Source organism: Myotis daubentonii, chromosome 14 (genome assembly GCF_963259705.1).
Source record: "Myotis daubentonii chromosome 14, mMyoDau2.1, whole genome shotgun sequence".
In the NCBI taxonomy this organism is placed as follows: domain Eukaryota; kingdom Metazoa; phylum Chordata; class Mammalia; order Chiroptera; family Vespertilionidae; genus Myotis; species Myotis daubentonii.
This window is the reverse complement of record NC_081853.1, coordinates 57,414,214-57,442,209: the sequence shown is the minus strand read 5'-3', so window position 1 is coordinate 57,442,209 and position 27,996 is coordinate 57,414,214. Positions and strand designations below refer to the sequence as shown.

At 64.8% G+C, this 27,996-nt stretch overlaps 1 protein-coding gene across 7 annotated transcripts in view; it reads right to left on the bottom strand.

The window, feature by feature from the left end:
• CACNA2D2 (calcium voltage-gated channel auxiliary subunit alpha2delta 2) overlaps window positions 1-22,450 on the bottom strand; it is a 109,621-nt gene extending 87,171 nt beyond the window's left edge. For all 7 annotated transcript variants that reach the window (XM_059664648.1, XM_059664650.1, XM_059664649.1 and 4 more), the window contains exons 1-2: window positions 22,021-22,450; window positions 2,953-3,034 (exon numbers count right to left, since the gene is read on the bottom strand). In XM_059664648.1, coding sequence (XP_059520631.1) covers window positions 2,953-3,034; window positions 22,021-22,235 — 297 coding nt within the window. In that variant the 5' untranslated portion in view covers window positions 22,236-22,450. The remainder of the gene's footprint in view (window positions 1-2,952; window positions 3,035-22,020) is intronic.
• Window positions 22,451-27,996: the final 5,546 nt, after the last annotated feature.

Genomic DNA, 27,996 nt, shown 5'->3' with positions numbered 1-27,996 from the left:
CTTCTCCCCTGGACACCCGGTCAGAAGGGGGTGGTTCCCTGGCTGTACCCGTAGGAGGGAGGGACGTGGGCTTCAGAGTGGGGAGACTGGCCGGTTCCGCCTCCTCCCCCCTGCACCCCCAGGCACCTGATGAATTATTCATCATGATCAGCCTCATTATGTAAATGAGCTCAGAGCCCAAGCATATGCTCTCCGCTCTCCCCCCCAGGATGGGGACAATATGGTGCTGATGGGGGCGGGTAGAGAAGCGGCTTGGGAGGCGGCGCTCAGCCTCCAGGGGCTGTGGGCAGGGGAGGCTGCAGCGGGCGCCCCGCTTTGTGACCTGCTCCTGGGCAGCGTCGGACAGGGCCGGGAGCTGAGGCTGGGTACCTGGGGGCATGGCTCATCGTGCCTGGCTATAAGCATGGGGGAGGGATGCCACCCAAGCTCCAGGCCACAGCAGGAGCTCCTACTATGTGCTGGCCCTGGGGTTAGAGGAGGAAGTGTGACCGGGGTCTTCACAGACAGACCCCCACCCCGCCCCAAACTGCCGTGCTTTCCAACTTGGAAATGGGCCACAGTCGGCACCAGTCACACCCGCCCCGGGACTGTGGTGAGGTTGGGAGGAGGAAAGTGCCCAGGCAAGGGAAACGCTCCCAAATGCCAGCGTCGGCAGTTCGGAGCTCTTGTAGCTGCCAGCGCTGAGGGCCCGGACTCCAGGCTCACCCAGCTGCAGCGTGCTTGAGGCAGCTCAGAGTCAGCTCAGGGAGGCCTGGGCGGGGCGGCCCAGGGGGAGAGCTGGCGCCAGGGTCCGCGGGCTCTGCAGCAAGCCTCCTGCGGACCCATCGGAGCCGGGCATGGGCTGGGCACACCCCTCACCGGCACAGGGAGGAGAGCCCTGGAGGCTCAGTCCGGGTGCGGGTGCAGGGCGGCCCTTTCCCTCTGGAGCTTTTCACCTGCTCCCTGCCGCCCACCCCGCCGGGTGCCCCGTGCCAAGCAGCAGCCCTGGAGCTGTCAGCGGGAAGTAAGAGGCTGAGGAAGCAGGTGAGAAAAACTGGAGCAGGACAGAGCCGCTGGAGAGCTGGCAGCGTCGGCAGGAGAGGGCTGCCAGGAGGAGCCGGAGCGCCGGGTCAGCACTTCCCTGCCTGCTGCCAGGCGGGCCACGGCCACGGCCACGGCTACAACCACACCCGCATGGCCCCGGCTCCAGCCCAGCGCCCACTGCCCCAGGCCCACCCTTCCGAGAGGGAGGCACTGCCAGAGGAGCCCCTGGAACAGGAGTCGGAAGCCCCGCCCCATGCCAGCCCTGCCCCTCCGGGGCTGCGGGACTTGGAGTGTGTGGGGGGGAGGAACTGGGGTGGGATGTGCTCATTGATGAAAGTACCTGGAACGGCCCAACCGCCGTCGGAAAGAAACAACCCGCCCGAGAGTGAAGATGACCCACGAGGGAGTCTGACTCCTGACAACGGGGTGTCCGCCTGCCCCTGCTGTTCTCCCCCCGTCCTCCCCCAGCGAGACCCCCAGCCCCGCCAGGGACCAGAAACCGGCGGCTCAGTGGTCCAGACAGAACCGAATCCGGGCAGGAAACCTGTAGGTCCCTTTCTCGGCGGCCAACTCTCCTAGCAACGTCCTGAAGGTGCGCGAGACATTGGTGACTTGAGGCGCGTGGCCAACTCCTCACGCGGGACACGTCCCAGGTCCGGCAGGAACCTGGACAGGGCGTGGCCACCTCCAGGGGACTCCGTTTCCTCCCGAACCCAGTGCCGCACGTGGCAGTGCCCGGCCGCCCTCGGCGAGGGCCGTGCTGCTCCTGAGCACAGACCGGCTTCCGCCCGGAGCAGCTTCTGCGCCTCGGAGAGCTCGGCGGCCTCCGCGCGCGGCTGAGTCACTGGGAGTTCGCGGGAGAGTGGGCTGGGGTTACGGCAGCCAGGGAAGGGGGTTCAGGGAGGCTAGGCCCTGGGGGGAGGACAGCCAGCAAACGGGTGGCTCCGACCTCCAGACCTGGAGCCCCACCCCGCCCATGTGAGCATCTCGTGAGACACCCCGATGAGCACCATCCTGTACAGGGGTCCTCCGTCCACGGCCCGCGTCTGCCCCCCGTTTCCCGGCACCTGCTATGCGCTCAGTGCGGGAGACGACCAGGAACAACCCCCCGGCAGCTGCCCCACGGAGGTCCCACCTTCTGACCTTGGCCCTGACCGAGAGGGCCGACAGGACACAGTGGAGAACCTCCTCACCGAGCCGGACCTGGGCTCCGAGTAGCTCCCTTGACGCCGCTGTCCGCAGGGGGACCACCGGCAGGAGATGCCGGTCAATGCCCTGCTCGCACCTCCCGGCCCAACCCCGGCCCCGCCTGGCGCCCGGCTCCCGGGGCCTCTGCGTTTCCCATAAAAAGCGATGGCTCAGGAGACTGACAGCGACACATTTGCCGCCTTCTGGGGGTGACGGATGGCCGGCTCTTCACATCCCCACTGCAAACATTAACATAATCTCCAGGATGGATGTGGTCGCCCGTCCAATCAATCACCCTCCCGCCCCCTGATCCTCATCTCACCGAGCTCTCAACTCAGCCTGCCCCGCAGCGCCTTGGGCGGGCGGCACCGGCCACCCCACTCACCGCGGACGGTCCCTCTGGCTTACGTGCCGACCGCCTCCGCGGGCCCCTCCAGGGCCGGGACTCCCGCCCCAGAGGCTGCCTCACACACCAGCCGCACCCACCTGACCACCCGCAAGCCTGGCACAGCGCCGACGGGGGCCACTTGGCACAGCGACCGCGCGAAGGGCAGGCCGAGACCGGAAGGAGTCCCTGTTTTTCTAGTGACGCCCCCACCTGCCCTCAAGGGTCAGCCATGCATGTTTCACCACCCGGGTCCTCAACAAGGCCCGCCAAACCGTCCCCGCTCCTCATCTCGGGAGCCCCCCCATTCCCATGTGGAAGAGGGTCCAAGAAGGGGGAGCCGGCGGCAGGCTTACCTCCCGGAGCTGCTGGGCGCCCCCGAAGATGCGCATCACGCCGTCGATCTCCTGCTCCAGGCGCCGCGCCCAGTGCTGCACCCTGCGTGCAGAGAGGAGAGAGGGTCAGGGGGGCCGCTGGTGCCTGGGACCGCCCAGCCCGGCACCCGGGGGTGCCCAGCAGCAGCCGCCCCTTCAAACACCAGAGAGCCCCCGATCCCTTTGAAACGCAGCCCGGAGGCCCAGGCCCTGTCGGGCAGCCGGCAGGAGGGCGGGCTGCCCCTTAGGTGCCCTGAGGGAGCCAGCGGGAACCTGCAGGGAGACTGCACGGTGGGGAGCGGCCCCGCTGCTGCTGCTGCCCGCACATGGGGACTGGGCACCGGGGAGGAGGGCGGGAGGGAGCCAGGGGTGCCTGTGGGGCTCGGAGCCTCGTTTCCCCAAGGCTGGTGGGGTCTGGGGGAGGGAGGGACATGAGGGACTTGCCGCCACCAAGTCATTGGGCCTCTTCGGAGCAGTGGACACAGATCTCCCAGCCCGGCGGCCCTCGCCTTTCCAGCGCCCAGTAAGCTTGCAGATCGGCGGCCCCTGGCCGCATGTCCCCTAGGACCCCCCCCCCCCACACACACACACACACTCACAGGGCCAGTTCAGACCATCCTGCCCCTTTCTGGGGACACGGCAAGCCCCCCGAGTCCCGCACCTGAGCCACCAGCCTGAGCAGGTGCCACCGACACATGAGGACACGCCAAGGATGCGGCCCAGGGAGCCTTGGAATGCACAGGATGGACAGACGGTCGGTCCCGTGGCCCTGTATTCTCAGCCCAAACCCACGAACAGGGCGGTATCTGGGGAGAGGCCTGGCTCGGGTTCTAACCTGGGACCCCGCTCAGGCAGTGCCAATGGGTGAGCAAAGGGGCTGCCAAGCCATGGTCCCCCGGCCCCAGGCGCCTCCACGGCGACCAGGACCCCTTGTCCAGATGCATCTGAAAAGGCATCTCAACTGCCCAGTCCCACAGGCAGAACGAGGCTCCCAGCGGGGCTCCCAGGACTGCCACAGGCACACGCGCCGTGGGCCAAGCACACCCCGGGGGCAAGGGAGGGGTGCCAGCCCCCCGCCTCTGGAGGGCCAGCCCAGGCGCCAGAGGACGTGGGAGACGGCACCTGCCCCCGCGCCTGCGTCCTCCCTGCCTCCCCCGGTGCCACGTGGTGCCAGGACCCTTCCCGCTCTGTGGGTCACAAGAGCTCGCCTCTGCCCCACATCCCTCCTCAGGCCTGTGGCTGGGGCTGGGGCCGTGCCATTGTGTGTGCCCGGGTCCGTTGGCATGGGAACTCAGAGCAGGAGGCGGGCGGATCGCTAATTGCAATTTGCCAAGCGGAATGTCGGGACCGAGATGAAAAAAAATCAACATCAAAAGAAAGCGGTATGAGCTTCGGTTTGTTGCCGGCTGAGCCGCAGCGTGTGGCCCACCTCCACTCCCGACCGCAGGGGACGCGAACCCCGCACCCGGGCAGAGGCCAGGATGCGGGCCGGGCACGAAGGGCGATCAGGCAGCGGCCGCCGGCTGGGACAGGGCAAAGCCCGGCGGAGAATGCGGGCCGGCTCGGCCCTGGCTCCTGCCCACCTGGCACTGAGGGCGTGGCCCCGGCCGTGGGTGGACAGGGTGGCCGGTGGCTGTTTGGTGTTCCCGAGTCGGAGCCTGGCCGGCCTCGTGTTGAGATGACCTGTGTCCAGCGAGGCAGGTGCACAGGAACGGGGAGGTCAAGGAGCTGAGAGCCAAAGGGAACCATCAGCTCTGCCCTGACCCTGACCCTGACCTCAGCCATTCACTGGTCGAGGGGACAGAATGCCCATCATAACCCTTCCTGGGACCATTATGTACAAGGACAGCCCTTCGGATGTACAAGCTGTGGCGCCAGCATGTGGCCGGCTTCCTTGCTTCAATCCTCAGGAAGAAGCAAACGCCATCTTCCCGAATGTACAGACGGGGAAACTGAGGCACAGAGACAGCGAGTGACCTGCCCAAGGTCACCCACCCAGGGAGTGGTGGACAGAACACCACCCAGGGTGTGCACCTCCGCCCAACTATGTCTTCGGGGCGTCACCTTGGGAGCTGGAGAATTTTATATAACGGCAAAGGCAGCCATTCACGGTCTCCCCTTCTCCCCCTCCCCCCCTCCCCCAGAGAGCGCAGCCCCGGTCCACCCCCAGGCTGCTGACTCCTTCCTAGTGCATCTGTAGGTCTTCGGTTCCAGGATCCCACAGATAAAAGAAAAGTAACTGGAAGACCGGGCATGGGGGTCAAGCTTTTATTTTGTTCAGACAACACATTATTATTATTATTATTATTATTATTATTATTATTATTATAATCACCATCATTTCATCAAAACAGACTATTTCAACCCTAAAAAAATTTTTTCAGAAGAGCCAAATCTCAGGATAAAGTCCATTTCTTACCCAAAACACACACTCACTCTCCCTCCCTCCCTCCCTCTCTTCCGCTCTCCCTTCCTGCCCCCAACACACGTATGCACACACACATACACACACGAGTGTGCACACACGTGCACAGCCTCCCCACTCCCACGCCCAGGCTGAGCAGCTCTGCACTCTGCTGTGGGCTGCAGGGCCTGGCCCACCCAGGACATCCCCTCCTGGACTCTCGGGGCAGCTCCAGCCGGTCTGGCATGCGGGGCCTGATGGGCAGACCCTAGGCCCCGGCTGCACTGCCCGGCTCCTCCGTGCCCCGCACGCAGGTTATATGATTATTCGCCTACACCAAACCCAACCAGGAAAGCACTGTGTGTCTAGGGGATTAAAAGACCGTGATCAATCACTCATTTCATCTTTTTAAAAAAAATGTGTTATATTGATTTTTAGAGCGAGAGGAAGAGAGAGAGAAACATTGATGAGAGAGGAACATCACTGATTGGCTGCCTCCTGCATGCACCCCTACCAGGGATAGAGCCCCGGTGTACCCTGATCGGGAATCGAACCGGTGACCTCTTGGCCCCTGGGTCAATGCTCAACGCTAAGCCACACCAGCTGGGCCATTCGTTTCATCTTCACAGAGACGTGACTATGTGGGTCCCAGGGTTTGGCTGGCGTCCCAGTACTAGCCCCACAGTTGGAGACACCACCCACCAAACTGAGCCTAATCCTGGCCAGGCATCGTCGTCCTCACCTCAGCAGAAGGCAGGGGGGTTCTGGAAGGACCCACAGCCCCACTGGGCCAAAGGCAAACGGACCAAATCCTGCCGTGGCTTCCACCAGCCTGGGCCCAGGTGCCTGGCTCCGCCAAGGCCCCCCTGGTCAGCCTGTGGCCCACGGGCCACCCTCCCAGTGGCAGCCCCCTCTGCTGGCTCCTCGCATCCGTGATTTTCCAGGCTCCTCATTGAGATGACACTGCTTATCTGCAAGTGTCTCTAAGCGCCAAATTAGCACGACCGTGAGGAGCGCAGGGGAGGTGCACGTGCAGCCCGGGCTGCAGCCGGCACGGCGCGGGGACTGCTGTGGGCACGGGAGGCTGGGCAGAGCCCAGCACCACCATGTCTGCCCACGTGCCTGAACCCAGGAGGGTCCGGGCACTGCCCTGGGGCCAGTGACAAGGATGGGTGCCGGGCCATATACTGAGAGAAGCCAGACCTGTGGTCCGGGCGCCATCAGGACGACGGGCCACCTCTGCCAGCAGCGTGACCTTGGAGGGTTCTGCCCCTCGGACCCTGGCTTTGCTGTCAGTGAGCAGGGGGACTGATGACCGGCTGAAGGACGGCAAGTCTGCGTGGCCACCGTGACGGGCAGTGTTGTTACTGGGCAGCCCCTGAGGACTAGCTCATTCAATGCAGTCCCCTCTCCCCCACCCCCGGCACTCAGGAAATCTCCGGGGAATGCCTGCACTTGGCGGGAGGGGATGGGGAGGGAGAGTGCAGTGGGAAGGAGTCCCCAGCAGCTCCCCTCAACCCCCTGCTCCCTCGCTGAGAGGGGCCAGGAGTGGGCACAGGACGAAGGTTCCCGTGGCCCAGGATGTGAGCAGGCGAGGGCAGCCCCGCAGGAAGAAGCTGACCCAGGGGCGGCGGGAGCCCAGGCCTTAGTCTCCAGGGCAAGGTCAGAACCAAGGTGTGAGGGAAGAGGGGGTGTCGCCTTCAGGGAAGTGTGGGGTGAGACCCCCCTTTGCAGGCAGAACCATGGGGACCCGCTGGGAGGCTGGGGAGGCCCCTGGCCATGGACAGAGCACTCAGTGAGGGGCCTGCAGCTCTGAGGCCAGCTGCACAGGCCCCACCCAGAGGGGAGGGGGACAGGGCCGGGGGGCGCGGGGGAGACAGGAGAGGAGGAGGACGGGGGAGGGATGGGGTGGGAGAGAAGGGGCAGAGAGGGACGGGGCGCCTGCGTGCAGATGCAGCAGCATAGATTAAACTGCTGCCAGTTGTTAATTTTATATGTGAAGTTGTTGATCAGAATGTGATTTAATTGTACAGTATAATCCAGGCTTTTGGAATAAATTATGCAGAAAACTCATCTATAATTAAACAAATCAAAAAACCGGAGACAGGTGACACGGCAGGTTCACCCTCAGAGGGCACGGGGAGGCGTGGGCGGCTGGACCCTGCAGAAGGGATGAGGGGGAGGAAGGGGGGGGCAGGGAAGGCCCAGGGCCTGGTCGGGGCGAGGGCCTTGGGACCCCCAACCTCAGCCGCTGCAGGCCTTCTCACCTCTCTCAAGGAGGCGTGTTTTGCCATCAAAGCCCTGCTGTAGGCTGCCTCTGCCAGGCAGGCTGCCTGGATAAACCCCTTTCCACTGGGGCTTAGGAGCAGTCTATGCCCCCCGCCCCCTGCCGCCCGAAGGGTGGAACGGCAGGTGAAGGGGACGGGGTGTATGAAGGGAAGGGGCGCACGGCAGGACAGCACTGGGTGGGGCAGGTGGGGGTGGCCACCGGGATAGCTAACGGGCCTCTCAAAGAGAATGTGCCCCAAATTGAGACCCTGACTTCCCTCTGGATCCTCACTCACTCCCCGCCCCCCCGCCCCCCCCGCCCGCCCCCCCCCCCCCCCCCCCGCTCAGCTGACGGCAGCCCCTCTGTTCAGGCCAAAGCCTCAGGGCAGCCTGGAACCTGCCTTCACACTGTGCCCACTGCCCCCCAGCTCCCGGCCCCAGCCCCAGCCCGGCCTGGGCCACCTGCATCTCTGGGACACATGAGTGACCCTGTATTCTCACCGAGAATCTCCTCGGTGAGGACAGTCCCTGGCCTGTCCGCCTCTCCCCGAGCACTGCTGACCTCCTCACGCCTCCTGGGCCCACGGGTCACCTGGTGCCCAGGGGGGCCTCCTCCCTGAGGCTGAGCCCAGAGGAGGAGGCTCCTGCTCTCCGGTCTGGACGGGCCTGCCCCGCTGTGTGAGGGGCAGGAGCGGGCGGGGGGGGGGGGGGGGGGCGTGCCGTGGAAGCCGGCGGCCGCAGAGGCTGCCCTGGGGCAGGTCCAGGAGGCCCTCGCCTTCCCTGGCTCCTCGCGGATGAATTATTAAAGCTCATTTATGATGGGCCTGCCCAGAGCCCGTGCATAATTCATGGCGCTCCCAGAAGAGCCGGGCCGAGCAGCCACTGCCTCCCAGAAGCCAGAAGAAAGTGCGGGAAGGAGTGGCCCACCCCCCCGGTCCCCCCAGCGCTGGCACCTTTAGCGATGGATGAGCAGGAGGAGTTCGTGACCTCGGGATCCGGGCCAGGGACGCGGGGTCCCGGCCAGCCGCTCTGCGCAGGATCCGCCGCCTGCTCCCCAGGCCGAGCCTCCTGCCGAGGCTCTGACGCAGACCGATCGGGGGCCTGGGGGCCGCAGCGCCTCCTTCTCTCCCACGCACTTTCCAGGTCGTCGGCCACAGTGGAAACGTAACCCCTGCCCAGGCCCATGCGGCACAGAGGCTCCGCCAGGCTGGCTCTCGGGACGTGGCCACCTGGACACAGGCCCCGGTGCCCGCCAGGTGCTGTGATGGAGCCACGCCCCAGCCTGGTCTCTGGGGCGGCACTGTCGGGTGGAGGCACCTGTGACGGCCACCAGGTTGAATCAGGGGGGACCCAGGAGCTCCTGCAGCTGGACCCCGCCTGGCGGTGGCGAGACAGGCCCTGTGCACGTGTCCCCCTCCACTCTGGTCAGATCCTGTCACTCCCACGTCGCCATCTCCCCTCCTGCACATCCTCCCCAGCCCCCAGCGTGAGTCAAATCCTCGCTGAGCCACAAATAGCCGTCCTCTGTGTGTGTCCCCAACACAGCCTCCTGCCTCGAGGCGCACAGAGACCCCCCCTCCCCCTTCAGGATGCAGGCTCCTCTGATCCTCCTCAGAGCAGGGACCCCAACTCCCCACCCCCGTGGAGGCTGGCCGCCACCTGAGGACAGCCAGGTGCGAGGAGAGGTGGAGCAAAGGCCAGAACTCAACCCATCAGGGCCAGCTTGGCTCCTCTACCTTGTCAAGTCACCTACACCAGAATGTCTTCCTGGGTTTCTCCCACCCCCTCTCAAACCCACAGTCCTCACCCCACTACACTGACCCTTGCCTTAGCCCGGGGCTGCGACTACTATGTCACCAAGCTCCCTGCAGAGCTTAGCTGGCTGCCTGGCAAGGAAAGAGTTTCCCAGAAACACTTGGAATTCGATTTACTCAAACATCCTCCCCTCACCCGACTGGTACCTGCCCTGCCAGCTCTGCAGTGGGAGAGAGACTGAGGCGCAGGCCTGGGAAAGGGGGTCCAATCCAGCAGGCGGCAGAGCACAAGGAAGGGAACTGGTGAGGCAGAGCCCCTACTGTGTGCTCGGTGTGTGATTCCCCCCGAAGTCACACCGCACCTGGGCCAGGCGCAGGCCAATCAGGCCCACTTCCTGGATGGACTCTGAGGTCCAGAGGGGTGGGGCGGGGAAGCCACACAGCCAGTCTGTACCGAGCCAGGACGCGAACCCAACCAAGTATGGCTCCAGAGCCCTAGAGCTGTCCCCTGGGCCTGTGGTCGGCAAACTGCGGCTCGCGAGCCACATGCGGCTCTTTGGCCCCTTGAGTGTGGCTCTTCCTAAGCCTTAGGACGATCCTAATGAAGTTAATAACAATGTACCTACCTACCTATATAGTTTAAGTTTAAAAAATTTGGCTCTCAAAAAAAATTTCAATCATACGATGACTAATGAGTTTGCTGACCACTGGCCTAGGCCTTTAAGTCTCCCAATTCCAAGGTGGACTCCAACAGCCGAGATTCAAATGAGGAAACAGGGTGCAGGGGGGCCACCTCTCATTTATGAGCTTTCCCAGGTTTGAGACGGTGCCCAGCCCTACACCAGGATCCCCTCTGCTCCCCAAGCAAGCCAAGCTGGGTGCAGTCGGGAAGTCCTTCCTTACACCCCCAGAGCTATGCTGCTGCGGGCGTGTCTCGGCTGCAGGTTCCGCCTGGTGCTCCGTGGGCTGTGTGGGGCCCATAGCTGCAGGGAGGAAGGGGAGCCAGGGGCCGCCCCAGCAGCCATACCTCCTCCTGAGCCCCAGGAAGGTGCCAGGCCGACGGGAGCCACTGCCTGGTGAGCCTGGGTGGTCCTCAGGGCCGGCTTGAGGGGAGGCAGTTAGGCAGACCCAGCAGGGCTTGTCATTGCCAAAACACTGCAGGTGTTTCCCGGCTCCTGCGAATTCCCTACCACCTCATTCATCATTCATTCATTCATTCACTCATTCACTAGGCCCTAGTGACTAGGGTACGAGCCGGGCTACAGGCTGGTCCCTGGTGAGCAGGGCAGATGTGGGCCTGCCCTGGGGAGCTTAGAATTCCAGCAGAGCAGACGTCTGATCTGATCAGGACCGGAGGAGTGGAGGGAAGAGGGAATCCCGTGAGCCCTGTGGGGTGGGATGCAGATGAGGGGCCCGAACAGCCTCGGGGCTGGCAGGTGAAGGGGGCGCCTGGCAGGGAGGAGGTGCCCTGTCTCCATGCACTCACCCGCTCCACAGCCACCAGCCGGGGCCCCTCACACCAGCCCTGTGAAGATGCGCTTGCGCTCTCCCCCTGGGCTGTGTAACTGCTCCGACGCGGGGTTGGGGCAGCAGAGAGCTCTGAGCCTCAGCCCAGCACACGCTAGAGCAGCGGTTCTCAACCTGTGGGTCGCGACCCCCTTGGCGGTCGAACGACCCTTTCACGGGGGTCGCCTGAGACCGTCCTGCACATCAGATATTTACATGACGATTCAGCACAGTAGCAACATGACAGTGATGAAGTAGCAATGAAAATAATGTTATGGTTGGGTCACAACATGAGGAACTGTATTTAAAGGGCCAGAAGGTTGAGAACCGCTGCACTAGAGGCTGAGGGTGACGTTATTACGGCCCCCCCACCCCCTCCCGGTCCCCTCCGCTCCCGGGGCTCCAGCGATAAGACCCTCCTGCCGCCACTCAGCCACAGGTGCCCACAAGTGCAAAGCACCCACCATTTTCCTGGTGATTTCTGATAGATATTGTCACCAAAACATCACCTCTGGAGTACAGGGCCTGGCGCACAGCAGGTGCTCAAAACATGTTGGCTGAATGACCAGATGCTCCAGCCTCACAACCACACAACGTGGGAAGTAGGGTCCCATTTTAAAGATTAGGAAAAGGAGGCACAAAACAACTCCAGGTCACCTAGGAGGTGCTCTGTATGACCCCCGCTCCGCCCTCCTCCATCACTGTCCCCTGGACCAGGCTCTCTGGTGGGCAGCAGGGGGACACAGGGCGGCCAACAGAGCCACGGCTCCGGGTCCCACTACACGGCCTCGTGAAGCGCCCACCTTCTCCGTTTTGGAGTAACGGCCTCGGAATGCCACCAGCCTGGACCCGCCTGTGGAATACACTGCCCCAGGGCTGGCTCCATGCAAATCGCCCGGCTTATTGGCCCCTGGGATTGCCCCTGCTTCCCTCCCCATCCGCTCTGTGCTGAGAAGCTCGGGGCTGGGGGGCCTCAGGCTGGGAGACCCCAGTCATGAGCTGTGGGCAACCCAAGGCATCGGGGTGCTAGAAGGCACTGCCCAGGGGTGGAACGGCCTTGGGAGCATGTCAGCAAGAGAGGGAGGGGCCTGCCTGGAGCTCAGGGAACCGGGGCAGGATCAGGCCGGGCGAGCTTCTCCCCTGCCCCACCCCTGCCCCTTGTCCTCGACCCCCCTCAGTGGCTTACCCTCTCCCCAGAGCCTCCTCAGCCCCGAGCGTGGAGGCCCAGGACCCCGGGAATGGTGGGGACCCTAAGAGTGCCTGTCAGAAATGGGGCTGGAGAGGAGTCCGCCCCACCCCACCCCTTGGATGCCTCTGGGAGCACCCGCCATCATGGCGATGACTTGCTCAGCCTCACTTCCATTTCTTCTTCACTGAGGAGCCCCCAGACCGCGAGCTCCCCAGAGCCGGGCGGCACGCAGCTAAGCGAGGTGTGGTAATAAGGTCGCCAGTTGACAAGCCCCTCAGTCAGCGTCTCCAGGGAGCCCCGGTGCCCCAGGCCCGTGAGAAAGCCAGCAGCCCCCCGAAGCCGCCCTCTGGGGACCTCAGCCTGATGCACCCAGCCTTGGGGAGGGACCGGTGTGACGGGAAAGCGGGAGGGTGGGGGCACCCGAGGCCCTGTGGCGGGGAGCGGGGGCTGCTTGGAGGAGGCAAGCTGCGAAGGGCTGTGTGAGGCCGTGGCTGCTGCTCGGATGCCAGTGCCGGGTGTACGTCCCGCCTCCCCCGCTCCGCAGCTGTGTGATTCCAGCACCACTCAGCCCCGCGGCCTCAATTTTCCTGTCTGTGAAACGGGAGTAAAAATGGACCAATCTCACTGGACAGCATATGTGAGGGCCCAGCTCACGGATTGATGATGTGGTTAAAACAGCTACTTCGGTACCAATTTTCCCTCCAGCATGGACACCCTCTCCTCCCGTCCCCTCCCACCTCCTTCCTCGGCCCCACCCCCACGCGCAGATCTCTTGTCTCTACAGATACTGCCTGCCCCTTCTCCATACGCCCCGCAAGGCTCGCTAACGAAACCCAAGTCTGCAAGAATCTCCCACCGCCAGCCCCAAGGTGACCCATCCTTAGCTCAAGGGCAAGCCCTGATTAGCCTGAGCCAATCACAGTGCACCTTCAGTGGTTGGTCTCGAGTGGACATGTGACCCGGTGCTAGCCAATGAGGTGTGAGGGGGGGTTGGCTAGGGGCTTCTTGGTGAGGAAACACCCCCTCTTTTATCCTAATGTCTGGCACCTGTGATGCCTGGAGCTGTGGCAGCCACCTCACTGTGGGGAGGGTGTCAGCAAGGACAGACAGACACACGACAGGTGCTGCAGCCAGGCGAGTGCAGGTGCGGGCTTGTGCCTCCACGGCAGCGCCCACGCGCCCACCCCGTCGCAGGGTGAACAATCGTCACCCGCCCTCACCAAGGTGCACAGGGAAGCAGCGCTTTTCCTTGCAGCCAAACGCACTCTTCAGACTCAGCTCTCCAGGGGGCAGCAGTGAGCTCAGTGCCAACTCCTGGAAAGGGGGGCGGGGGGTGGGGGGCAGGAGGCACAGCACAGGCGTGGGAGAGGCCCCAGTCCTCAGGCCGCACAGGGCAGCTGGGCGAGGGACCCCGCGAGCAGGGCAGGAGGTGCAGAGGCCAGAGCGCCTGTAGGACCTGCAGGTGGTCAGCCTGTCGGGGGCCTGGCTCTTTCCAGGGCTAGAGGCCGGAGGCCAGAGCGCCGGGCTGAGAAGCAGGGCTCCGCCCAGGGCAGGCTTTGGGGTGCAAGGTCCCAGCTCACCCTCCATGGGAGACACTGCAGCACGGGTGGGGGTCCAGGGAGGCCTGAGCTCGGGGAGAAGGGGACCCCATCTGTGAGCGTCCTCAGCACTGGGCCTGTTCTGCAGCTCCTTCCTCTTTTCTAACAGATGAAGCCGGGGCAGGGCTGGGGTGGGCTGTGTGCCGGCTGGAGCGGGTGGCAGCACCAGGCCTGACCTTTAAGGCCTCAAACGCAGCATTCCAGGCGGCGCCGGGAGCACGCGGCTGCAGGCGAAGTGATTAAGGCTTAAATGCCACGTCAGCCTGGAAACGCGCTGCGGAGCAGGCCTCTACCCACCTCAGGGGGCACTGGCCCGCTCCTGCCCAGCCGGCGACACAGCTGTCCTTTCCCAGGCCGCCCGAAAGCTGGTGACTGGGAACCCGCACCAGGGCACGGTGGGAGCTGGGCCGCACGGCACGGGCTCCTGGCTCTGCGGGGTTTGCAGGAGCGGTCTCGATGCTCCCACACCCCAATGCTCCTGCACCCGGATTCTCCTGCACCCCGATGCTCCCGCACCCCGATTCTCCTGCACCCAGATTCTCCTGCACCCGGATTCTCCCGCACCCCGATGCTCCTGCACCCGGATCAGGATGCGTTTATTCACGGGAATCAGATGTGTGTCTCAGTGCAGGGGTGAGGGGTGCGGAGTAGGATGGCGCCTCCAGCAGCCTGTACTGAGCACGGGGACTGGGTCCTGTGCCCGCCCCCCCCCCCCCCAGTGCATGCAGCCAGCAGTAATACCCCTGAAGGCTCTTTTCCGCCACCACAGGCCTCAGTTTCCCTGTCTCACAATGGAGGTATCTGGATCCCATATTTCCTTCCCCAGTCAGGGACCATGCAAGGCCCACAGTGCCCAAGGAGGGGGCCCCGCCCATGCTCCCTGCCCCCACAGGAACCCTCACTGGCCCTCAGGCTCCCAAGCCCTTCTCGGCCACTTCTGTCCTTTGCAGAAACCCCTCCCAAAATGCCGAGGACTCTGGGATCTCCCAGCACCGCCAACACATGAGAATTCCAGGAAAGCAAACTCAGTCCCTCTGACATCAGAACCCCTCAGTCCTGGGCCCAGGCAGCAGTCCCTCAGACAGGCTTGCTCATAAAGAACCAGCGACAAAAATTCACCCCGAAAGGAAGTGTCTTCACCCCCCCAAATAGAGGGACATGCGGGGATCATCAAGCGAAGCTTTTATACCCCAAATCGCCTGCAGCTACTGCACAAATGTCTTGCTGGGGACCCCAAACCTGCAGCAGATGCCCAGGGGTGCCCGTCTCCCTTCGCTCCGCGTGCAGAAGATAAGCGCCCACGCGGAGAGAAAAAACACCAGCCCAAGGTCACACCGCAAGGTCCCCACTGCCAGCCCGGACCCCGCACCCACCCTCCGGTTCCCCATGGGGAAGGGCTGTTACAAAGATGCTTGCTTCAGGAAGAACTCACCCAGCTTCTGAGTCCCAAGCCTCCCAGAGCATCTAAATACTATTCAATTTGCAAAAATTTGAATTACAAGGACGCAGCCTGTGTGTTTCCTTACAGACTGTCAGCGAGCCAGTTGGTAGATGATCAAACTTCCCAGCTCAGCCATAACTCAGGTTGTTTCTGACATAAAAGTTTGCAAAACACTGGTCCTAACAACCAGGCGGGTCCATTGCTCACTGTCAGCACTTGCCCAGCCAGGCCCTGGCACTAACCCCAAAGGCAGGTGCAGACGGTGGGCACTGGGAGCACATTCTGGGGGCAGAGATAAACTGTGCACCTGCCCACACACACAGATGTGCACACACGCATAAGCACACACCCACACCCGCATCCATGTGCACACACGTGCACACACCTACACCTGAGCATGCATGAACACACATGCCTGCACATACACAAACAACACGCAAGCACGCACACACGGGGACACCATCATGTCTTCATGTACAAAGGGACACTCATACACATGTGTATAGACATGAGCACATCTAACACATGTGAACAAAAACATGAGAGCACACATGTGTAGACACTTCCTCACACAAGCTGACATGTGCGCACAGGCCCAGGCAAGAGCCACACACACGGGAGAAAAGACCCAGAAACCACAACTGCATCTCAGGTGCTTCTCGGGCCTGGCTGGGTGGTGGGTGCTATGGGCCATGGGACAGGTGGCTGGCACTCGGGTGCAGGCCCAGCTGGACTGAGGGCCCTCCTAGACCCAGTCAGGGCCCGTGTGCCCTCATCACCCCACTCTGGGGCCAGGCCCATCCCTCGGGACCTGTCACACCCCCACCCTGAGGCAGCACCATCAAGGAAATTCTGGGCTAGAGATGAGGCCCCGAGACCAGAGAGGCTGGGGAAGTTCCCGGGGTGGCACAGCTGGCGGGAGGCGCGGCCCAGCCTCAGTGTGTGCCCAGAGGGGGGCTCACTCAGAAAGGTCTGGCCAGGAGGGAGGGAAGGCTTCGAGGAGGGAGCACGGGGCCCAGGGTGCACGCAGGGAAGACAGGCAGCTCCCCCACTCCTTCCCCCTTTATTTCAGGAGCCTCTTCCAAGGTGGGGAGACGGTTTAATGATCAGCAGGAAAGGCTGCCTGTGCCTCTCCCTGCTAAACAATTAGCTGATCGGAGCTCAAAGTGGGTCAGGCTAGGAAGCCGCTTCCAGACGCCCAAAGAGCAGCCAGAGGCCAGGATGGGGGTGCGGGCTCCTCACACGGAGGAGATGAGGCCCCTCTGGGCTGGGGGTCTGTGTGGAGAGGAGCGGGGAGAGCCGGGGCCTGTCCTCTCAGAGCCCTGGAGGAGAGGAAGCTGAGGGCTGGGGGCAGGGCCTTGTCAAGGTCCCCACCATGCTGCCCAGCCAGGGGAGGGGACTGGGCTGAGACTGCCTTTGACAGAGGACCCCCAGGACCAGGCCAGCCCGTGGTGGGGACCCTTAGGTCCCCCATGTGAAGATCTCCGCTCCCCCCTCCCCCCCGCCAATCCCAACAAGACCAGGTCTCCTACTCTGTGAGGCCCCAACCCCACAGGCTCAGCCACCAGCACCAGCTGTGGCCAAGACCCCAGAAGGGGGGGCCCAGGTGGGGTAGGAGGGGGACTAGGTGGTCCATGAGCAGGACCAGGGCCGGGGACCTAAACCAATGGCCTGAGCCCCGCAGTGGCAGGTCAGGGCGTCGGGCTCAGCTGTGTGGGCTCGAAAGACAGCATCCTGGACTCCTTTAGCCCCCAGAGATCCCGTGGGGACCAGGCAAGTCCCGCGGGGCCACCTGGGTCTGCACCTGTCCCGCCAACTCCCCTCTCTCAGCCACAGGCAGCGCGCGGCTCTTCAGGTTACACAGGACAACAGAGGAAGGGAAGGGAAAAGGCAAAAACCACACGTGCACCTCCCTCTGGGAATAGGAATATCGATTCTTCAGCTTCTTGCAGGCTCCAGACGAAAAACCTCAACCTGACATGAGGCTGGAGGCCCTCAGGTCCTGGAGGCCCATGACCAGCCGTGGGAAAGCCCCCATCCTTGCCTTTAGGGTGCCCTAGGCCCCGGGGCGCCCTCCCAGGCCTGAGGGCCCGGGCGCATCGCTTAAAGACACAGGTCACCAGTTCTAGAGGCAGATCTCGAGCCTGGAGGCCTGAGAGAACAGCAGCAGGGAGGTGGGGGAGCAGCTGGGAGGTGGGGGAGCAGCTGGAAGGTGCTAGAAGGGAAGGAGGAGACCCCACCCACTGACGACAGGACGCTGCCAGGCAGGGTCCGTGCCACATGCTGTCCGCTTTGACTCCCAGAACTCCAGCTGCCCCTTGGACAGTCCCCTAGCCAGGAGAACCTGGTTCCCAGCCCCCCAGGCCCCACCTGTTCAGGGAGCACGACACCCGAGTCTGTAAGGACCGATCCCTGGCAGCCCCCTCGGGTCCGACGGAAACGCCAGGACTAGAGGATCCGGCCCAGGTTTCCATGAGCCGCTCCACCCCTACCCTGTGCATCACACTAGAGTCGGGGGGCGGGGGGAGGATGGCACCGAGGCCGCTCGAGACAGAGTCTCTGCTGCCCACGCCCATGCCAGGCAGGCCTGGCCCACGATCGCCTGCACACCTGGGAGGGGCCGGAGGCAGACACGGGGCATGAGGACCCGGCTGGGGCAGCCCTGGGCCGAGGAAGGCCCCTCAGAGGGCAGAGCCAGAGCAGCAAGGGCACCGCTGGGAGGCCTGTGTGTGCCTCTCGCGTCGGACGCCTCTTCATCCCCTTCCACAGACTGAGGTTTGAGCTTCCACTGCCAACTTCCTGGGCCCACTGCGCAGAGGTGCCCAGCCCCTGGCAGGGCAGCTGAGTGCCAGAGCAGTCCCCACCCAGCAGCTGTGGGGCACTGGGCAGGTCCCCGTATGGGGACGGGCATGACCCTGGGTTCTGAGGTTAAGGGGCCTGGTCTGGGCTAAGTGACGGGAGGCCGCCATTGGCCTGGAGACGTCCCCCACAGTCAAGAGAGGGAGGGAGGGAGGTGGCCTGTCCGCCTCTCGTCACCCCAAGGAGCTGGCATCCCACGTGGATGGGCACAGCCTGAGCGAGCCGCACGGCCCAAGGCATCCTGGTGGGTGGGGCCCATCGGGCTGTGGCATCAGGGCCTGATGCTAATGTCACTCGGAGCCGGCCCTGCCCACCAGGGGCCACACCCTCTCCCATTAATTCTCACCACCAGCATCTAAAGCAATTCTGTTATCTCAGTCGGGGAAACTGAAGCAAGGTCATCCCAATGGAGAGGGTCATCCCAATGAAGACCAAAGCATGAGCCCGCAGGGCCCACCAGACACCCCGCATGCCCCCGCCCACCTCCTCCCGGGCGCTGGCCGGGCCGCCTGCCCGCCTCCAAGGCGCCAGGAGCCGGCAGCGCCCACCTGTGCAGCGGGAGGAGGCTCTGCGCACGGACCCGCTCATTCCACGCGTGACTCGGTCTCTCCTTGGGCACACCAGTGTGACTAGGAACCCAGGGTGAGACTCGCCGCAGACGAGGAGGGAACTCATCTTAAAATGGGCTCCCTCCCTTCTCACGGGTTATTTAGCCTGGACAGCTGGCCAGAAGAGGCCCCCCATAAAGGTGGGGCACAGGGGGGCAGCAGCCAAGGGTCCCCCCAAACCCTCAACCCTGGGAGGGATGTGAGCCCTGGCAGCTCTGCACATCGTGGTGGTGGCCGGCCACCAGGCCTCCCCCTCCCCCCCCCCGGAAAAGCTGCGGCAGGTTGTTGGGGAGACGGGGACCCAGATGTGTGGCGCCGCCTCCCTCCAACGGGAGAGTCACAGGGAGGTGCAGAGACCCAGACAGACACACGTCACCCACCATTAACCGCAGCGAGACTGACGCATGCTCGGTCGAGGCACTCGGGAAGAGGAGCTGTCATTCATCTGCTGGGGCATCCAGACCCCCAGGCTCCTCTCTGCCCCCCACCCATGCCCACCCACACCCAGAGGAAGGCAGGCGCTGGCTGGCACCATCCCTGGGGCGGAGCAGGGCCAAGCAGGCAGCTCAGCCGGGTGCGTCCCCCAGCTCTCAGCTGGGACCCCGGGGAGCAGGGGCCAGAGAGACCCAGGCGACAGGGACAGAGGTCCAACAGAGGCGACAAGAGAGGCAGGCAGGGCAGGGTGGGCAGAGAGATGAAAGGGACCAGCAAAAAAAGTGCAGGGTGGCGAGAAAAGAGAGAGGCCCGAAGGAGGAGGCAGGGAGGGCAGGAGGCCGACAGGCCCGGGGAGGAAGGAGAGAAGGAGGGAAGCAGCCAGGTCGCCCGCAGCCAGCAGCGCCGTTCACGCCGCTGCGCCACCTGCCACCACGCTGGGCTGAGCATAACGGAACGGGAGGAAGCCGTGACGCGTGTGTGTGCCGATTCCGCCTCGGCCACCCCACTCCCAGCCTCACGCGTGCAGGGGTGTACACGCATGCACTCATGCCCATGTGGCCGCCTCCTTGTTGGAAACCCTGATCCAGGTCCAAGTGGGGTGACAGAGCCCCCTCAAAACCAGAGCCCTGTCCCCTCTCCAGCGCTGATGCCTCTGGCCTCCCCATCGGCGGCAGCCTTGGTCCGCCTCGCCCGGTGGGCACAGAGCCACGCCGCCTGCCGGAGCGAGGACGGACATAACGGCCACCAGACCCGAGCCCGCACTTGCTCAAAGCCCAGCAGCTTGAGAAGCTGGGCCGTCGCACCGCCAGACACTAATGAGGACGTGACTTCCCATCTGGGGCCTCTCCACTGAGGGTCGTCGCCCAGGGCCATGAGGCTGCGTCCCAGCTCCCACCTCAGAGAGCCACCTGTGTCATCTCATCCCGGCCTGGCCACGCTGACCCTGGAGAGTTCGGGACGGCCACCCCCACACCCCAACCTCCAGCAGCCTCAGCCCTATGCCAGTTCAACGAGAGCCCCAACTCCACCCAGCCGTTGTGGCCACGACGAATGGGGGCGGGGGTGGGAGGGCCTCTTCCCCTCCCTCCCCTCCCTCCCCTCCCTCCCTCCAAGGATCCATGGGCATCACATCGGCAGGACCAGGGCAGCTGAAGGGCGCTGGCTGTCACGGTCAACCCTGAGTGTCGTCACACCGTCAGTCACCTCCCCCTGGACCCTCAGAGCCGCACAGCCCTCACCCTACCCCCCCCCCCTCATCCTCTAATTATGGTTCCCAAGACGTGTCCCAAACCCTCAAATTAGCTCCGACGCCATCGCCAAGGGAAGAGCGTCCAGCTGCCATCACCCCCGCCTCCCCGTCTCCTTGCTGGGGACCGAGGGACAGGGGTCCGCTCCTGCCAGGGGCTCACACTGTCCTTCCCAGGGAGACCCCTGCAGGCCCCGCAGCCAGCTGACCCGCTGCAGGCTGGAGGGAGAGGGAGCGAGGGGGGAAGAGGTGGAAAGAGGCGTCTGTGTGAACCTTCACGGGAGGATCTATGGAACCGCTAGGGCTCCGCTTTGAGGGGAAAAGAACAACAGAAAAATCACGCTTTCGCTCTTTTTCCCAACATCGTGGCTTAAGTCCATTTCCCTCCCAGCAAAGGAAAGGCAAAAACGCACCCCACCCCACAGCCCTGCACTTCCGTGCCATTCTCTTCTCCCTGCGCCCCCCGCCCCCGCCCCTCACACACGAAAAATCCAGACAGTTGACAGAGGACACGTCCGTGCGGCACCTGTAATTTGCCGACTGATCACCCGCCTGAGCACAGCCAGGCTGAGCGAGGAGAGCGGGCGGGAGGAAGAGGGGCTGGAGCAGCGCCTTCCCCTCGCGCCCCTCGCCTTCCCCCTTTGCCCTTGTCTGGGAGACCCGGGAGCTGGCCGCCGCAGGTTCTAAGCAGAACCCCTCCTCCGTGGGACTGGTCTCAGAGGCACAGCCAGCCTCTCCCCTTCCCTGAGGCCAGACCCTTCCCCTACCAGCCGGGCTGCTCATTTTCCAGGTCCTCGGGCTCCTGGTGAAGGAGACCCGGACAGGTGGCTCCCTGGGGAGGAGCAGAGACAGATAACAGGCAGCAAGGTGGTTGCTGTGACCCGGAGCCAATAGGGGCAGGGCTGTCTGGGCACTGACACTGGCTGGGGCATGGTGCCCACAGAAACAGCTGCTGCCCTGAAGGCCACACGCCCTGAGTGCCCACTCCCAGCCCAGGCACATCTGGCCCGGGCTCACCCGGAGGGAGAAAGCCAGAGTTTGCGTCTCCTGGGCGGGGGTGGGGGCGGAGGGAAGGGGCGGGCGGAGAGGCTCCGAAGGGCCGGGGAAAGGGGCAGGAGCGATGAGGCCCAGGAGAGGCGGTTTTCCTGCTGGGGCAGCAGCCGGGCAGCAGGGGTCCTCCCCGCCATTCACCCTCTGCCCGCACCCGGGAACCTGCGCCTCCCCATTGGGCTCACCAGGGCACCCTTCCCCCAGGCACAGTGGGGCGGCCAAGAACACGGGACCCTGAGCCACCACCAGGCGCCCACATTCTCTGCATCCGGCCCCCCCTCCCTCCAAGGAAAAGGCCACGGGAGGCAGGTGTGGGTGCCCCGCGCCTCTGGCCCGAGAGCACCAGTTCCCAGCCAGGGGGCAGGGCTCGCGCCGCCCCTCACCCAAGCGCAGGTCTCCCTTTCGCCGGGACGGCGGCAAGGGAACCGGCGGGCCAGCTCGGACCCCCACCCCACGCCAGGCCGGGCGCCCTGGCTCCGCTCCGCTCGGCGGGGTGCGGGGGGTGGGGCGGGGAGAAGGGGCACCGCGGGGAAGTTTCGCGACGCAGCCACCAGCGCCGGGACGCGGCCGCCCGCCCTCCGGGCTTGGGGCTGCCACCCCGGGCGCAGCGGGCAGCGGACTCGGTGCCGCCGCGGCTGCGGGGCGCGGGGAGCGGGCGCGGGCGGGGGCGCGGGGCGGCCGAGGCCACTTACGTGTGCTGCTGCGGGAAGCTGTAGGCAGAGGCGCCGGGGGCGGCGAGCAGCGGCAGCAGCAGCAGCGGCGGCAGGAGCCGCAGCAGCCGGCGCGGGGGCCCGGACGCGGGGCGCGGGGCGCCGGGGCCGGGCCGGGGGCCGCGGCGGGGCCGGGACAGCGCGGTCCGCGCGGGGCCGGGCCGGGAGGCGCCGCAGGTCCGAGCCGGCACCGCCATGTTTCCATTCAAGACGCGGCGCCGCGGGGAGGGGGGCGCGGGCGGCGGGCGCTCTCGGCCTCTCCTCCGCCTCCTGGCGCGGGACCTCGGGCTGCACGGGCCGCGGCGCCTCTGCGGGCTGCGGGCTGCGCCGCGATGTCTCCGCCGCGCGGGCTCCCGGCGCTCTGAGCGCTCGCCCGGGACCGGCGCTCAAATAGCTGCGGCCGCCAACCCGCCGGCGCCGCCCTCCTCCCGCCGGCCCGCCCCCGCGCGCCCCCGCCGCGGCCACGCGCCCGCCCGGGCCCGCGCGCCCCCGTCCCCGCCGCCCCGCTGCCCGCTGGCCCGCGCGGCGCCTACGCGGCCTCCTGCGGGCTCGACCTTCCGCCGGCGGGAGGCCCGGAGGCCGTTCCTGCGGGAAGGGCAGCCTGCAGCCCGGACGCCGAGAGCGCAGTCGCTTCAGGGTCCTCGAGGGGAAACCGAGGCCGGCCCGGGGCAGAAGGAAGGGCCAGTCTCCTTGCTCCCTGCGCGGGCACCGGGTTCCACGCGCCGGCGAGGGGCTGAGAATGCGGGTGCAGCCTCTGCGGCCACTCGTCTCAGCTCCCGGGCTAAGCAGGCACCGCGCCCGCCGCCAGCCCCGGCCGGTGTGTTCGGCCTCTGCCTCGCTCTGCCTCGCCTCGTCCAGCGCTGGCCCGGAGGCCCCTGCACAGAACCCCCCTGGCCTGGAGGCGCCGGTCCTTCGAAGGCCGGGAAGCTGCCGACGATCCTTACTTTCCGACCCGCGGGCCGCAGAGCCCAGCTCCCTCCTGGTGCCTGCCGGTGTGGGTTCCCACCCCCTTTTCCAGGCTCAAGTGAGAATGGGAGTGAACCCAAGCACTCATGGCTGGGGAGAGGGAGCACCCCCCAGGTCCCCGCAAAGGTGCCCCCCCCCCTGCAGAGAGGGTGGGAGAATGCTCCTTGCCAGCTGGGCACGGGGCCAGACCCTCTGAGCAGGAACTACCCACAGACTCTGCTTAACACGGGAGTGAGGGACAGTGACCACCCCAATGCTCACCCACTCACAGGGGCCTCAAGAGGATTTGCAGTTGAGGAGAGCAGCGGGGTGGCCCCTGGACTGAGGAGGGTGGGGGCGGGGGCAGGTCTCAGGACAGCCTCTACTTGCTCCCCTCCTACCTGGGCTGTTCCCTCCTCCTCTCCTGGCCTGATGAGTCTCAGGGGCCAGACGGAGGTTTGTCCTCAAGCCCCAAAGGACGAGGCCCCCAAAACATTATCAGAGGAAGGCAGCGCCCGGGGCCCCACACTCCTGACAGGCCTGGGGGCTAGTGAACAGGAGGGGCTGCTGGATCCTGGGAGGCAGAGCCCAGCTGGCTCTGCGGGGGACAAGCGGGCCTCACTGAGCCAGATGCCTGACTGTGCCAGATGCTCCCGCCCACCTCTGGGCAGGGGGTCCCCCAGGCTGGACAGAATTTGGGGGGAAGTGTTCTGCATAGAAGAGTCAACAAGCTGGGCCAACCAGCCGCTTCCCAGCCCCACCCGCGGGTGCCGTCTCTCTCGACCAGGCTGCGGCACCCTCCCCCGGCTGTTTGCTGGGCAAATGCCCATGTCCATGGCCCCAGGGAACCAGCAAAAGGGCATCACCCCTCCTGTTGCCATCCGGGGTTAGGGAGGCACCTTTCCAAGGCAAACTCGGCCGTGGCAGGGTGAGGAGTGGCCGGGGCAGCCTCCCTGCCCTTTGACCCCGGGATGGCAGTGCTGCCCCCAAAGAGTCCGGGCTGGGGGAGGCGAGTAGGGGCGGAAATTGGGCGCTGTCGCTCCAGTCTCCACAGATGTGCACCTAATTGAGCCGCTGGTGCCGAGGGAGCGACGGGAGACTTGGGTTGACAGGCCGTTAAAGGAAGACGAATAAGGCGGGGAGGCGATTAAGAGGGAACGGGGAGTAAGAGTTACACACTGCAACCCCAAGGTTCACAGCACCCTCAGTCTCCTGGCGGCGGCTCCAGCCCCCGGTGGGGGTCTTGGGGGGGTAAATCCAGGAGCCGGGGCCGTCCCTGGCAGAGGCACGATGACGTGTTCGGCACCAAAAGCCTGAGCTACCCACCTGGCCAGAGGTGCCCTGCTGGGAGGCGGGCAGCAGGCGCAGGAAAGCCTGTCCGTGGCAGGGGGCCTGGCGGGGCCAGTTCTGCATGTGGGCTCAGCAGCCCGGAAGAGACTGGGAGGTCTTTATGGTAAACCTACTATGTGTCCGGCAAGTTCTGGGCGTGGTTATGCCTCATGCAGGAGGAGGAAGCCCATAGGGACACCCGGGGCAGCAAGGTCCCCACTTCAGCCCGGCCGGTGTGGCTCAGTGGTTGAGCCTCGACCTATGAAGCAGGAGGTCACGGTTTGATTCCCTGTCAGGGCACGCGCCCAGGTGGTGAGCTCAATCCCCAGTAGGGGGCGTGCAGGAGGCAGCCGATCCATGATTCTCATCATTGATATTTCTATCTCCCTCTCCCTTCCTCCTTGAAATCAATAAAAATATATTAAAAAAATAAAGATTCCCACTTCAGCCTGCTCACCTCCAGCCACCCTCCCTTCACCCTTTGCTGCTACACGAGCCAGTGGGCTGATCTCTCCATTCTCTTAGGGCTTTGCTACCACTTGAACCCAGGATACTATGGACCCATAGATACCACTTATTCCAGGAAGCTTTCCTGGACAGCCCCCTTCAGCTAGAAGGCCTCCCCATTCCGGTCCCCACTCCCCTGCCTCGGCCCTAACCGACCCACGTGTGGCAGCCTCTGCCCTGGGTTCAGGAAACGCCTGTGCTCTGGACTCTTGTCAAGCTGGGGCCTCAGTCCCCTTGGCCCCGCCCTCCCCTCAGGGCCCCCCACAGAGCCTGGGAGGCACAAGAAGTGTTGGCATAAGGACTTTCAAGTCCATCTCTGGAGCCCGAGGGTGTGCCCAGAATGGTGGTCTGGTCTGGACAGGAAAAGTGACAGCTTAGGCCCCAGCTATCACAGGTGGCGAAGGCAGGCCCCGCTGCCTCTCTGAGCCTGTTCTCTTGTCCACATAATGGGAGGCGTGGGACTCGCCTGGCAGGGGGATCTGGAGACCAAGGCCTCGAAGGCCGGCCTTAGGACTCGCAAGGGCTTCGGGTAGGGGAACCACAGAGATTCAGGCAGCCGGAAGGCAGGTCCTCCACACAGGCAGGCAGGCAGAGAAGGCCTCCCGGAAAAGGAGTAGGGATTCCAGGCTGGCCTCCGAGATGAGCAAGATCGGTGGGCAGATCAGGAAGGGGGGGTGGGGGACTCTCCTGGACTGAGCACGGCCTGAGCCAGAATCCCCCTCCTGAGTCCCATGGGCCCAGCTCTGCCCTCATGGGGCCAGTAGAGGGGCCCCAGCTTTGGCAATTGTTCTTGTACCACAGGAGGCTGCCCCGCCTCGCTGGCCCCCTCTGATGTGCCTGTTCTCTGCCTCCCTTGGGCCGGTCTCCGTGGTCCCAAGGGCCCCCAGCGGGACACGCTCCATGGATGGGCTGGCAGCCAGCGCTGCACCAGCCAGCGGCTACCTCAGCTCGCCCACTCGTTCCGTGGGGACCCCCGGGGATGCGATGGTCCCACAGATTCCCCTGGCTGGGCATGGCACAGAGGCAGCGTGGCCGCCAGGTGCAAGCAGACAGGGCCTTCTCCTCCCCGTGATGGTGCCCTTCCCACCAGGAGCTGTGCTGGGGGCCTGGAGTTTCCGCAGAGAGGTCTGGTCCAACCTGCTCGTACAGACGAGGAAATGGAGGCCCACAGAGGGCGGAGGGTGGTGAGCAGACACTAGGCTTGCCTGGCTGGTGCGGCTCAGTGGTTGAGGGTTGACCTAGGAACCAGGAGGTCCCAGGTTCAATTGCCATCAGGGCACATGCCCGGGTTGAGGGCTCGGTCCCCAGTGTGGGGCGTGCAGGAGGCAGCCAGTAAATGATTCTCCCTCATCATGGATGTTTCTGTCTCTCCCTTCCTCTCTGAAATCAATAAAATATAATTTAAAAACAACAACAAACAAACCACAAAAAGACTAGGCTCTGGGCTCTGGGCTCAGGGCTCAGGGCTCAGGACTTGGTTCTGTCCTCTGGGCCCCTCCCAGGCACCAGGCCCTCTGAGTCCTCAGCACCCCTCTTGGGAGGATCCTGAGCTGAACACCTGCTGGGGGTCCCTTGGCGCCACCCCACGTCCCACACGTGGTGGTGTGAGGGGCACGCAGACCCGGATGCTGGGTTTGCCCCGCCCGGAGGCCCTCGACCCGTGGTGGCAAGAGAAGATGAGGACAAATAACAGAGAGCATGTCTTCGGAGGAGCATTAGACGTCTGTTCAGCTTCCGAATAAATGAAAGTCTCCCGGAGCCGGGCGGGAGCTGACAGCGCGCTCACTCTCCGCAGACACACTGCCTGCCTCCAGGTGGAAGGAACGGTGTCAGCGCGGCTCAAAGTCAGGCGCCGCGAAGCCGCCTTCCATCACGCCTAACGCCCCATCAGCCGAACGGCCACGGCAAATTGCCTCCTCTGATCGCCGCCCCCGGAGAGAGAGGAGAGGAGTAGCGGGCGCAGGCCTCCCCCCCCCCCAGGCCCCCCCGCCAGGCCTGGGAAGGGCTCGGGCCAGTTTCCAGCCCTGCCTGTCTGGGGATCCAGCTGTCGGTAATTCTGGAAACAAGCTGTCCCTCTCTTGCTCATTTTGCAAGTGAGGAAACTGAGGCACAGAGGGCTTTGGCGACTTGATTGAACCCAGCAGGCCAGCGACGTGACTCCTGGAGGAGGCCATTGCCTCACCGATGGGCATGATGTGGCCCCAGCGATCCAGGCCGGACCCGCAGATCCAGCCACTGGTCTCAGCTCCTGGAGCAGGAGGCTGGGGAACTCCCTGAGCAAAGGCGTCCTCTGCTAACAGCCTCTTTGGCTTTTGCCGGCCGCCCCTTTGGTGGCTCAGCCCGGCGGTGCGGTTAGGGCTGGGCAGGCCGGACTCACCATCACTTCGTCTAACCGATGGCCGGGCTCCTGATGGGCCAGGTGCTCTTCGATTCCTGAGAGGCAGCTGCCAGGGGAGGCAGCGGCGGGCCAGGAGGAGAAGCGGCGCGAGTGGCTGGCCCCAGAAAGGCTGCCCTGCCCCTGCTGGTGCTGGTGCTGGCATCTGGGCCTCCCCGGGGTTCCGGGCAGGGAGGAGCGGGAGGCCTTCTGCCAAGAACCTGTCCGTTTTCCCGTTGGTGCTGGGTCCGGGTCTCTATCTGCAGCCCTGGCTGCTCTCCCGGGGCCGGCCTGAGGTGGGGGGTGGGGGGGCAGGGAGCGGGGAGGAAGGAGCAGGGACTCGCCCGGTCATCGGAGAGGCCTGGGGATAGAGATCCCTAGGGGCCCCTCTCAGCCTGGTCTGTGGTCGAAGAAGCCAGGCCATTAGCTGAAGGCGGAACCGCGTGCACTTATGATTCAGCAGCTACCCCGGCTCCTTCCGAGGAGGGTTCCAGCCAGGCCCCCCTGCGAGGTCTTCAGCGGCACTGGCCCAGGGCGGGGGGGGGGGGCAGGGGGGTGGTATGGAGTGGGGAGAAGGGGGGAGCCATCAAGGTTTGCTGAGGGCGGTCCGGCTGGGCTGGAGCTACTCTGCTGGTGGGGATGCCCCGGAGACCGCAGGACAGGTGGGCCCAGGCTGGGCAGGCAGAGGCCGGGGGCTCCAGCTCCTCAGGCCACAAAGGGGCATCGCAGCGGCTGCCCTCCCCCTGGCCCGGGTGGGAACGCGCTCCTCTCGCTCCTCTGCCTGAAGGAACACCAGGTGAGGC